The sequence below is a fragment of the Choloepus didactylus genome, chromosome 2 (assembly GCF_015220235.1).
Source record: "Choloepus didactylus isolate mChoDid1 chromosome 2, mChoDid1.pri, whole genome shotgun sequence".
Taxonomy (NCBI): Eukaryota; Metazoa; Chordata; class Mammalia; order Pilosa; family Megalonychidae; genus Choloepus; species Choloepus didactylus.
The window spans coordinates 234,539,001-234,551,271 of record NC_051308.1 but is presented as its reverse complement, the minus strand read 5'-3'; the positions used below and the strand labels follow the sequence as shown (position 1 = coordinate 234,551,271).

General features: G+C 53.6%; 1 protein-coding gene across 5 annotated transcripts in view; it reads left to right on the top strand.

Moving 5' to 3' along the window:
- The window catches only part of KAZN (kazrin, periplakin interacting protein), an 857,604-nt gene that overhangs the window by 830,190 nt on the left and 15,143 nt on the right, over positions 1-12,271 (top strand). For 4 of the 5 annotated variants that reach the window (XM_037828472.1, XM_037828473.1, XM_037828474.1 and 1 more), the window contains 5 exons: positions 1,665-1,870; positions 2,237-2,355; positions 7,905-8,136; positions 9,715-9,816; positions 10,332-10,498. In XM_037828472.1, coding sequence (XP_037684400.1) covers positions 1,665-1,870; positions 2,237-2,355; positions 7,905-8,136; positions 9,715-9,816; positions 10,332-10,498 — 826 coding nt within the window. Of the gene's footprint in view, positions 1-1,664; positions 1,871-2,236; positions 2,356-7,904; positions 8,137-9,714; positions 9,817-10,331; positions 10,499-12,271 lie in introns of those variants that run through there. The other variant, XR_005215506.1, reaches the window with a different exon arrangement.

Below are 12,271 nucleotides of genomic sequence, written 5' to 3'. Positions count from 1 at the left end.
GGAAAGGAGTTGCGGGGAGGAGCTTTGTAACTTGAAAAAGCAAAATTTCCAGGCTGTTTATTTTTCAATTTCAAAAATAATATAGTCAAGGTAGAAAACTTGGGAATCAGAAAGCATACACAAACACATACTTGTACACTTACACACACATGCACACACATTCACAATTAAACACTATCCCTTTACAGAGATAAAGTCTTTAACATTTATTCATCTAGTATTTTATATTTATATGTTTATTTTTAATACAGTTGGGATTACATGGTATCTGCTGTTTTTACCTTCTTTTTCTCACTTGGCAATAGGTTGTAATGTTTTCCCATGTCAAAAAATATTCTCCTCCTGACAGATGTTTTATGATCTGTATAACTTTCAACATATAAATGGACCACGATTCATTCAAATAGCCTCTCATCATAACCATAGTGCCGCTTCCAATTTTGTAATCTTTCCATTTTTTCATTACAAAAATTATAGATGTTTATTTAGAAAATTGAGTAATACACAAAGAACAAGGAGAAAATAAGGTGCTTCTTCCCAGCCCCTGAATGCAGTAACCGTGAACATTTTAGTGTACTTCACACCTGTTGTTTTAGCCATGTGCCCTGTTTGTGCTGGCTGAGTGGTTCCTGCACCATCATGATGATTCTCTAACATGCAATTGCAGCCGAGTCACTTCTAATCGGGTTGATGTGTTTTGTTGTTGGTTTTTTTAATGCATTTTTTTAAAATTCTGGAATATAGTCTTTTTTTTTTTTCCATTTCAGGCTTATGTTTTAATACTCACCATTTCTCACAGCGTTGAGTGTGCTTGCTTCCTTTGTGTGGACCCTGTTTTATAGAAAGATATATTTTTCCCTTCTCGGTTTAGTTCTGTGTAATCTGAACTGTATTTTTCCAGGTGTTAACACAGCCATCCATAGATGCAAGAATAGGGTCAGAACGTGTTGGTGGATAGATGTTTTTGTGTTTGTGTTTTGTTGTGTTCTTTTGTTGAGTACGTGTGTGTGTGTTTGTCTGTGAGGGACACTCCAGGAAAGGCTTGAGTGTGTTAAGCAATAAAGCCGGGCTCCATTTACCCTTAGAAAACATCACTCCATTGCCCAAAAGATGACTCCCGCCGCCTTGTTTATGGTAGTGGAAAATCGGAAACAACCCCCACGGCCATCCGTAGGAGGCAGGTGAAATAAATCACAGAACAGCCATTCGAGGGAATCCCATGCAGTCAAAAGATACTGTGGATCTCGAGTTATTGAGGTGGAAACTTGCCCTCCATGTTATAAGTGGAAAGAGCATATTATAAAACAGAACACACTGTGTAAGCGTGTGGGTCTGTCTGTGTTAGTAAGAGTGGGTGTTTGTGTATCTCAAAGAATATTTAACTAAATACTAACAGCTGTTATCTCCGAGGGGGTGTGACAGTTGGGGTGATTTTCACTCTGATTTATTTTTATTCCTTTCCTGATTAAGCTTTTTTTTTTTTTTTTAAGGGGAATGAATTACAGACGGGGAGGGGGTGTGCAAAAATGAAACAAACAAAAGTCATTTTGATTTGGGAAAGAAGAAATGGACGGGCCACTATCCCTGCCCTCCTCTTCCCCCCGGGGGTGCAGGCTGCCTGAGCCCCCACCCACCCAGCATGGCGGGGGGCTTGTGTGTTGCAGACTCGGACAGCCAGTGCAGCCCCACGCGGCAGAGCCTCAGCCTGTCGGAGGGCGAGGAGCAGATGGACCGGCTGCAGCAGGTGGAGCTCGTCCGGACGACGCCCATGTCCCACTGGAAGGCCGGCACCGTCCAGGCCTGGCTGGAGGTGGTCATGGCCATGCCCATGTACGTCAAGGCCTGTGCGGAGAACGTGAAGAGCGGGAAGGTAAGGCCCCCCCAGCGCCCCAGCCCCTGCCGTAGGGAACCCAGAGGCTGGCTTGCTCCCCCCACCCCCTCACTCCCACCCCCCAGGCTGGCCAACCTGGGTTCAGGCTCCAGGACCACCTAGCCCTTCTGAGCCTCAGCTTTCCCATCTTTAAAATGGGAATAACCTTCCTTTCCCTAACCAGGGGGAGGCAGGATTCGACTAGAGGGCTCTTGGGGCCTGGACGGGGAGAGGATTGCCGAGACACCCCAAGTGCTCTCTGGCCCCTGCCAGCAACAGGTCCTGGGGGGCCTTGGGTGCTGAGAAGGCGCCCTCCTCCCGTCCCCATCCCTCTTGGGCGCTCAGTCCCCACCTTCCCGGGGTCAGGTGCTGCTGAGCCTGAGCGACGAGGACCTGGAGCTGGGCCTGGGCGTGTGCAGCTCCCTGCACCGGCGCAAGCTCCGGCTGGCCATAGAGGACTACCGCGAGGCCGAGGCAGGCGGGAGGTGAGCCAGTGCCCTGCAGCCCCCCCCCCAGGGGAGGGGGAAGCCCACCTGAGGCCTCTGCATCACACAGGTGGGGCTTAAGGGGTGTTCCTCGCTGGGCCAGGGGAGGGGGATGTTGCAGCAATCCCACTCTGGGCCAGCCTTGCACACAGGGAGATGGACACGGGGAAGAAGTGGGGCCCAGAATGCCCTATGACACCCCCAGTGTGGGAGTCAGGAGAGCTGCACTTACCCTGGGACTCTTATACCTCAGCGGCCAGCTGAGAACGAGTCCAAAATGCCTGCTCCACCTACATCCACCCCAAACCTCGGCTCTCACTGTTCCAGGGTAAGGAAAGAGAGCACGAGGCAGCGAGAAACAGAAAGGGGCAGAAAGGATAAAATGGGCACAGAAGGGCTTATGGAAACCTCTCCCACAAGAGGAACTGATGGGGGGCTTCTCTCAGCAAGCAGCCCCTGGGAATGGCCAGGGGTGTGATCCCCGAATGAGGCAGCCCTGCCCCTGTTCCTCATGCCACCCCCCACCCCAGCCCCACCTCCTACCTGCCTCTCTCCTGACCTTTGGGGGTCCACACTTGTTGGGGGGTGGGGCTATGCACCAAGCCGCTCCAGGAAAACGGAAAAGAAACCCCCCACCAAAGTCTTCAGAATACAGAGGGGCTTTATAAATCTGACACTTTCTGTTTTGCATAATTATCTCCTTCACTGCTTTCCCCATCATTTTTGTGCAGTTAATTAATCAAACCTGGTGGTGTGTGCTGCTATTTGCAGAACGAGCTTTGTGGATTAAGAAAAGAGGGGGGTGGGGGTGGGCTTGGAAGCAGGAAAACCAAATCTGTGTGCACCGGAGAGGAGCCCTTGTGTGATCCCGACGTGGCAGGGAAGAACGAGACAAGGACCAGGCCGGAAACTGAGGCTGCAACTCACAGCCAGCACAGCAGGCTGTCCACACCTGCCAGGAAGTCAGAACCCTGCGCTGCGCCAGAAGGGTGGGGAGCAGAGGGGGTGCAGGTTCAGGGGAGAAGGGAGCAGCAAGATGAGTTCACACACACACACACACACACACACACACCTGCCGGGCTTCCCTCTTGACAGTCCCACGTGCACCTCACACTCACAACACACCTAACCAGTTCCTCCCTCTAAATCCCCAAAGCCCTCTCCATCCTCAGTCACCCACCTGGAAATCCCTCCACGCCCCTCACCCTGCACCCAGCAGGTCAGTAAACGCTGCCTGTGTGCACTGGACAGGGTGGGGCTGCCTGCTTCACCTCTCAAAAAAGCAGAGTCAGGGCCACTGTCCCCAAAACATGGCTAACCCTGAGAACCTCCTCTATGGTGTCTCAAAAGCAGATTCAAATCAGCAACCAGCTGTGAATGGGTTTGGAAAAGTCATGAGCACTATGAGTAGGTCTGTTTCCAAGGATCATGGAGCCCAACAGTGGACCCAAGGCTTCCTGGAGAAAGCAGGGTCTTATTTTGAGTGTTCCGTTCCCTAAGCAAATCCGGACTGTCTCTAACTTGCCATGTGACATTGACCTAGTGAAGGGGGTTAAATTAGAGCAGTGGTTCTTAACTTTTGGAGGTCCATGGCCCCTTTGAGTTTCTAATAAAAGCTTTTGACACTTTCTCCAGGATAGATATATGAAACTTTACCGTTCTGCATTCTGGGACCCTCGGACCCACCTGTGGAGCTTTTGGGGGTCCGTGGAACCAGGGTCAGAGCCCCAGTGAAGTGACCTTCAAGGACATTTCCAACCATGACATCCTGCGTGGCCTGGGGCATGATACTGCCCTCCTTGGGCCAGTTCCGTAATCTATAAAATACTGAAGCTGAAACCCACCCACCCCTGCTGGCCCATCACCTGTCATTTAGGGACATGATTTTATTTAACTGTAAAACCAATGCTGGATGGACAGCATCACTCCATCCTGAAGATGGGGAAAGTGAGGTGCAGAGAAGCAGTGTCCAAAGTCCCCCATTGAACCCATCACCAAGTCCCTTTTCACTATTCCGAGCCGCCCTTGGTTGAAAACAAGTGGGCGCTACCACTAATACTTATGGAACGTGGAATGCGGCCGAGAGGTTTCACATTCTCTAACTCTTTTAGTCCTCACAACTCCAGGAGACAAGCACGATTACCCCCATTTTACAGATGAGGAAACCAAGGCACAGAGCTGCAAGGCTACAGAGCCTAAGGGTGACAAAGCCAGGATGGCCTGTGTTGAACATTGACCCGACAAAATCTAAACTCTGGGCCCATGCTCGGATTTCAGAATCTAATCTGGCCACATTTGGGGGAGCGGCCTGATGACAAATTTTGTAAAATATCTGAATGACTTTGAAAGCCGGGCCATTGTGGTCAACTTGGGGTTCTTACAATAGCTCAGACCAACAGCTGGGAGAGTGTGGCCAAGCTCAGGCCCCATGGGGACCACTTAAGTGGAAAAGGGACTGTTGTGACGGCATGCATTGGACATCACTGACGATACACAGGCCTCCCCCAAGGAAGTCAAGTGAGGTGCCCCTCCCCAGTCCTCCACCCAAACCTGGTCGCATCACTGATTTGCTGAGCAAACCCTTTCTCCAGACAGAAGAGGCTCTGGTCTCCATCAGCCCCAGCCCTGGACCTCAGAGGCCGTGAGCGCCAACTCCTGCCTAGGCAAGAGAGCGGCAAGGGCTATGGCCTGCGAAGGGTCCCCCAGAGGCTGGAGCTGGCCCTAGAGGAGCTGGGAGAGGGGGTCGGTCCTGGGACCTTTTTGACTTAGAAGGGAGCTTGCATTGGGTCAGAAGAGCTGCATCCCATTCTGCTCCATCCTGGTGGGCTTCGGCGAAGGCCCCACTCACCCCAACCCCGCTCTGACATTCCTTCATGCTGCTACAAAACAACTGCTTGTTGAGCAGTAACTCTTAGCTGGCCGGGGACCCTGGGCATCCACGGGTAAACCATACCCAAGCCCGGTCCTCCAGGAGCGATGGTCTAGTGAGGTCTAGCTGGCCAAAGGAGCAGCGGTTATCCGTATCGTGGCAGGCGCAGGGATGGGGCTCCCCAAAGGCTGTGGGCACAGAGCAGGGCTCCTGACCCAGCACGAGGGTCCTGGAAGGCTTCCAGGGAGAGGCCCTCTCTGCAGTCTTGTAGGAGTTGCCCAGGTGAAGAGGGCAGGGTGGGGTGGAGAAGAGGCCTGGAGACAAGGAGACAAAGCCACCCCAGCCCTTTGGGGCGGACCCTTTGGGGTGGCCAGAGTGGAGGGGCAGGGGCAGGGGAGCGAAGCTGGGACCCAGCCTTCCTTCCCTCGACATTCTTCCAACCAACACTCACGAAATGTCTGTTCTGCGTCAAACACGACACTCACCGAGGACTCAGCAGGGAGCCCAGCCCTGACCAGATGAGCTTATCTGCTAGTGGAGGGGAGGGAGGAAATAAACTAGCGGGCAAAATCAATTGATTTTTAAAATTTAATGTGATCAGTGCTTTGAAGGGTGAATCTCGAGGCCCCAGGGCTCCAGGAGCTCCGTGCATTCCGGGGATCGCCCCAGGAGGCCGAGGCGCAGGAGCCTGAACACGGGGTGGGAGGGGCCAGGGCAGGCGAGTCCTCAGAGGCCACTAAAAGGATGGGAGTGACACGATCTGATTTATGTCTCCAAAGGACCATCTGGAGCAGATTATGGATTAGAAGTGGGCAAGGGTGGAAAGAACTGGAGGCAGCAGTCAGGAGGCAGTTGCAGAAATCCGTGCCCCAGATGGCAAGGGTTGAAACCAGGAAAAGATACAGGGTGCATGCTGCTGGCTGAGCTTGGCAGACTGGCGGGTGGTGAGATGGGGTGGGGAATGAGCAGCAGGGCAACTGGGGACTCAGGTTTCAGGCCTGGGGCCCGGGTGGATGATGGGGGTGGGGACCAGCTGGGAGAAGGTGCTGGGGAGGGGGATTTGTGTGGACCCGTGAATGCGAGATGCCCACAGCAGACAGGAGGGGAGGAAGGGGAGATGGAAGAGGGGAGTTGTTTCTCGCAGGTGCGTCCAGAGCCCTGGAAATGGGTGCTGTCACCCAGACACGGAGCAGAACGTGGGGGAAAGAAGAGAAGGGGTTCCTGGGCAGAGGTGGCATCCTATGGCCAACACGTACACCTGTGCGGTTGGCAGGTGCTCGGTGGGTGTTTGTGACCTAAAGGAAGGGCGAGGATCCATCGGGAGACCCAGGAGGATGGTCTGAGCAGCTCACTCCGGCTGTCCTCTCAGGAAGGGGAGACAGTTAGATGGCGTGACCCTGGGGACAGATGCTGGCATCTGGAGCGAGCATGAAGACTGGAAAGGAGGGGGCTGGGGCAGGTGGGGTAGGAATCTCACCCAGGTGCCCAAGAGTCTGGCTTGGGTGACCTGCAGGGCTGTTCCTAGCGATGTTGCGGGACAGGCAGCCTCCTGCCCTTCCACATCCCTTGGGGATGGTCCTACCTGGGAGTCGGGAAGGATGTGGCCCCTGATTCCAGGCCTGCGGCAGAAGGTGGCGTCACTTTGTCAGCCCACCACTTTCCCTTTCACTTAACGATCCCTTCGGGGTCCCCTGCAGCTCCCACTTAGACGATGCAGCTCTCCTACCCGGCAGCTGCTCCAGACACCGAAGGTGGGGTGTGGGATCCCCGCATTCCTTCTGCGAGGCTGCCGCTGCAGCCGGAGCTGGCCAGGAGCATCTCTGGGGGCCGGGGGGCCTTTCTCCCAGGGATAACCGTTTGGAAAGTGTCCATCGTGCACCGGTGCTGTGTGTGGCACTGCGATGAGCTCTGTGTGGGTTACAGAAATGTCCAAGATAGAGCAAGAGGTGGAAAAAGAGAGGACTTAGAATAAGCAAAACGTAGGTTTTAATGCTGACTCCCAAAGTGCCTGCTGGGTGACTCTGGGCAAGCCTCGTTCCTGGTTTGTAGAGTGAGGAGAGTCACGTGCCACCCTCGCCTGCACACAGGGCTTTGGAGGATGAGGACGTGCTTGGCACACCAAGAGGGGGTGACCCGGGAGCTGGGGCCGTCACTTCTAATGACATTTTCCAAACAGGGAGGCTGAGCGGGAGCAGCGGGGAGGTGGGGGTGAGCCGAGTGGGCATGTGCCAGTCGAATGAGCTGGGCCAAATCGTGGTGGGTTTTGGGGATTCTGTAAAGGCTTCAAGGGAGTGAGGGGAGACAGGGGGTCCCCCAGAGACTCTGCTTCCTGCTGCTACTGCTGTCCCTTCTGTTCTGTCACTGTCCCTTTTGAATGACTGAGATCTCACTCTCTTTTCCTGTCTCCTGTTTGTTGCTCTGTTGATCTCTTTCTACTGTTCGGATTTCCCTGTGTCCTTTCTGTGTGTCTGTCCTGTCTGTGTCTCTTCTCTACCTCTCTTGCCATCTGCTCTTTCTCTCTCTTTCTACACACACCCCTCTCTGTTCCATCCCTGCTTCTCTCTGCCGCTGTGGTTTCCTTGGTCTCCCACCTCTCTCTGTCTCTGCCCCTCACTGTCCCCTTCTCTGCTGGTGGCTCTGTCCCTCCATCCTTCTCTCTGGCTGTGTCTCCCTACACCAGCCTGTCCAAAGCCGCTGACCTGGACCATCACTGGGTGGCCAAGGCCTGGCTGAACGACATCGGCCTGTCCCAGTACTCCCAGGCCTTCCAGAACCACCTGGTCGACGGGCGGATGCTGAACTCCCTGATGAAGCGGGACCTGGAGAAGCACCTGAACGTGTCGAAGAAGTTCCACCAGGTCAGCATCCTGCTGGGCATCGAGCTGCTCTACCAAGTGAACTTCAGCAGGGAGGTGAGGGCCTGGCCCGGGGAAGGGGAGGCTGCTGCAGCCCGCCCTTCTCCTCTGGCATCCACCGTCTGTCCGTCCATCCATCCATCCATCTATCCATCCATCCATCCCTCCCTCCCTCTCTCCCTCCACCCTCCCCAAACCTTCCTGTGCCTGGGCCAGGCCCTGTGACGTGGGGAAGAAAATGGATGTGCCCCACAGTCTGCTGAGAGCTCACTGCTTCTCCAGGAGAACCACAAAAAAGCTGGTGGCAAGGATACCCCAAAAAGGGAGCCCTGGAGCTTTATGAAAACCCCAGACAAGAGGCCCCTGGGCCAGTCCAAGGAGGGGATGAGGGAGGACTTCCCAGGGGTAGTGACAGCCAAAACTGAAGCCTGAAGGAGGGGAAAAGTGAGAGCAGAGGTTGCTGCATGGAGAGGTGAGCAGAAGAGCCGGGAGTTCTGTGTGGCTGGGGTGTGGGGTTCGGGGTGGGAGGTGCTGAAAGGGGATGAAGACAGCCAGGGGCCCACTGGACGTGTCAAGGAGTATGGACTCCCAGTGCCCGATGATGCCAAGCTCTGCCAAGACAGCGCAGGGCACCCGTTTCAGCAACCCCCAAACCGGGGTCTGCCAAAGATTCCCCAAGGGAGGGGCCCTAAGGGGCTGGGCCTTGCAAGGCTGAGTCCAGGTGGTTTATTTTCCCAAGAGAGAAGAACAGGGCATAGCAATTCAGGCCCGTCAGGAGAGGGGCTGAAGATGGGGGTGCCCGCCCTTCATCCCCTTCTAAAACATTTATTGAGCTCCTCCTGGGTCCTCCCATTGCAGGGCCCTAGGTAAAGAAGGTGACCAGGATGCAGTCCCTGGCCCCTGGGATCCCAGGTTGGCAAAGGAGGCAGTGAAAGACAACCATTGCAGTACCATGTGGAAAAGGGCACGGCCGTGGCGGTTGCTGCTCAGGGCGAGGAGGAGGTTCCTGGCATGCATCTCATCGCGGCTGCTTTAACATGCACTGACTTCCTGAATCTCCCGATAAACCTGGTCCAGCACCCAGAGGAGTGTGCAGGGCAGGGGGCCCTGGGTGAAGGGTCTGTCCACCACCAGCCCAGGAGCGCCCTTGGCCTGGGAGCCAGTCCCCCAAGGAGGCTGGTGGAAGGGCCACAGGCTGCCCCCTCTCTGCAGGGCACCATGGATGATGTTTCAGACCAGGTGACAACCTCTGCTCCCAGAGGCTGGGCAGACCCCCAGGGGACCGGCCCTCATGGGTCACCACAACAAATAGCCATTGAGACCTCCTCGTGTTGGGCCAGCTGGGGGCAGGGGGTGTCGTGGACATGGAGGATCCAGAACAAGGGGATCCTGTGCTGCCAGACACAGGCGTCTGCCTCCAGGCTCCCTCTGCCCCAGGGAGCAGTGGCTACTCCCCACTTCCCAGAATGAAAGACTGAGCCACGAAATGATGTGGCAGGAGCAGTGTGGAAGGCCAGCCAGGGCTCCTCCAGCCCTGCACCCTGAGCTCCCAACCAGTTCCAGCAACCCTCATTCCACATGTGACCTCACTGTGCTCCCTTGTCCCCCCAAACTGACCCACTGTCTCCCCACAAGGCCCTTCAGGAGCGCCGGGCCCGCTGCGAGATGCAGAACACGGACCCCGTGGTCTGGACCAACCAGCGGGTGCTCAAGTGGGTGCGAGACATTGACCTGAAGGTGAGGGGTGATGGCAGGTGTGTGTGTGTGGCGATGAGGTTCAGGGTATGCAAACCACATGCAAATATGTATGCAAATCAGCATCTCCTTCCTGTGCACCTGCCTCCTGTCACTCAAGCAGAGGGGACGACTCACCGCTCAGCAATCGGACCCCCGAGGAATGATGCCCTTCCCAGAGTGGGGTGGTGGCGCTGAGCCGTCCTCACTCTCGCAAGTGTGAGGCTGAGATCCAGGTCCATCTTTCTATTTAACAAATATCCATGGGCTGCCTGCTAGAGACCTGAGATATGTCAGTGGCTAAATAGTCTTGGTCCCTACCCTCTTGGTCCTAAAAGAGTGTGTGTGGGGGGTTCCTCCTCAGTATTAAATTAACTGGCTCCCAGGAGGGTCAAGCCCTTGCTCTTGGGGGCATAAGCGCCCTCAGATCTGGTGGCCCTCTTGGGCTCACTGGGCTGCCCTCTTGGGCTCGCTGGGCAGCCCTCCCAGGCTGACAAAGCTCGTGCCTTTGTCCTCAGGAGTACGCAGACAACCTGACCAACAGTGGAGTCCATGGAGCCGTGCTGGTGCTGGAGCCCACGTTCAATGCCGAGGCCATGGCCACCGCCCTGGGCATCCCCAGTGGGAAGCACATACTTCGGAGACACCTGGCAGAAGAGATGAGCGCCATCTTCCACCCGGCCAAGTGAGTATTGGCCGTGACCCAGGCAGTTGGGGAGCTGGATAAGTCACATGGCTTTGGAAGCAGACTGTCCCGGCTTCCCGTCCTGGCTCCATGGCTTACTATAGCCCATGTGTTCCTTGCAACAAAGTGGACCCTTTTAACAGATCAGGAAACTGAGGCCCAGAGAAGCAAAGTGCTTGAGGCTGAAGGTTGTAAGACTAGAAAAAGGTGGAGGAGCAGTCAGGTCTTGAATAAAGTGTGTGGTTGAATCTGAAAACACCTGGGCATTTAGAGAAGGGTGAGTGAGCAGTGTGCGTGTAAGGCAAAGCCACATGAGGGAGGGGTTTGAGACAGAGAAGATTTGCATTGGCTTAAAAGGTTGCGGTGGCCATGGCAGGTAGCAATAACTGTGGAGACAAAGGTTTGGAGGCAGGGATGGGGACACTGATGGTGCTTATGGTCCAGGTGTGCAGACCATGTCAGCCACCTGCCCAAGCCTCCCCATCTGATGAACACCCAGATGGGTAAACTAGGCTCTTCCCAGTGGATTCTCTTCTTAAAATGATTGCATTCAGGGTTTAGATGGCCATTTGTTATGCGGTTGCTATGTGCATTATCTAATTTCATCCTCCTGATATTGCCAAGAGATTGGTATCACAACCCCTCCTTTATTGGTGGAGATGCTTATTCGAAGAGGCCAAGATATTTGCCCACATTCACACAGCTAGTAAGTGGCAGAGCCCAGATTTGTTCCTTATTATGTTAACAGAATGTCTTACATCACTTGATTTTTTTGTGTATTGAACCAACCTTGCATTTCTGGGATAAATCCTACTTGGTCATCATGTTTAATCCTTTTTATATGTTTATGGGTTATGTTTCTTAGTATTTTATTGAGGATTTCTGTGTCTATATTCATAGGGGATATTGTTCTGTAGTTTTCTTTTCTTGGGGTGTCTTTGGTTTTGGTAACAGTAACATTGACCTCATAGAATGAGTTAGGAAGTGTTTTCTCTTCCATTTTTGGGAAGAGATTGTGAAGGATTAGTGTTCATTCTTCCTTAAACATTTGATAGAATTTAATGTTGAAGTCATCTGATACCGAGCTTTTCTTTGTGAGTAGATCTTGAATTACTAATTTAATCTCTTTATTTGTTATAGGTCTGTTTAGAGTTTCTATTTCTTCTTGAGTCAATTTTGGTAGTTTGTATCTTTCTAGAAATTTGTCCATTTCATCAAGGTTACCTAGTATGTTGACATACAGTTGTCCATAGTATTCCCCTACAATCTCCTCCCTTCTGTAAGGTAGGTAGTAATAGCCCCTCTTCATTTCTGGTTTTAGTCCTTTGAGTCTCTGCTCTTTTTAACCTGGTCAGTTTAGCTAAGAGTTTGTCAGTTTTGTTGACAGAGCTCAGATTTGAACCTGGAGCTCTCTGACTCAAGCCTGAGTCCTGAACCATCAAGCCACATGGGGCCTCAGGGAGCAGCTGGGCCCTGCCCCATGTTACTCAAGTGCTTGGGAGAAAATCATGTATCTGTGGCAGGGTCCACATGTCCTGAACTGTCCTTCCTCTTTTCAGGCCAATACCCAAGCGATTTTCAAAGCAAAGTCCACAGCTCCTGAAGCAGAATCACTGGGGCTCTTTTAAAATGCAGATACCCTGCCCAAGCCCAGACCTGCAGGCTCAGTATCTGCTGGCAGAGCCAAGGAATCTTCATTTCTAGAATTTTTAGGTGGTTCTTGGGGAGACGAATTTGAGGAGAACCCTACTCTGTTAGCCATGAATCAACAGG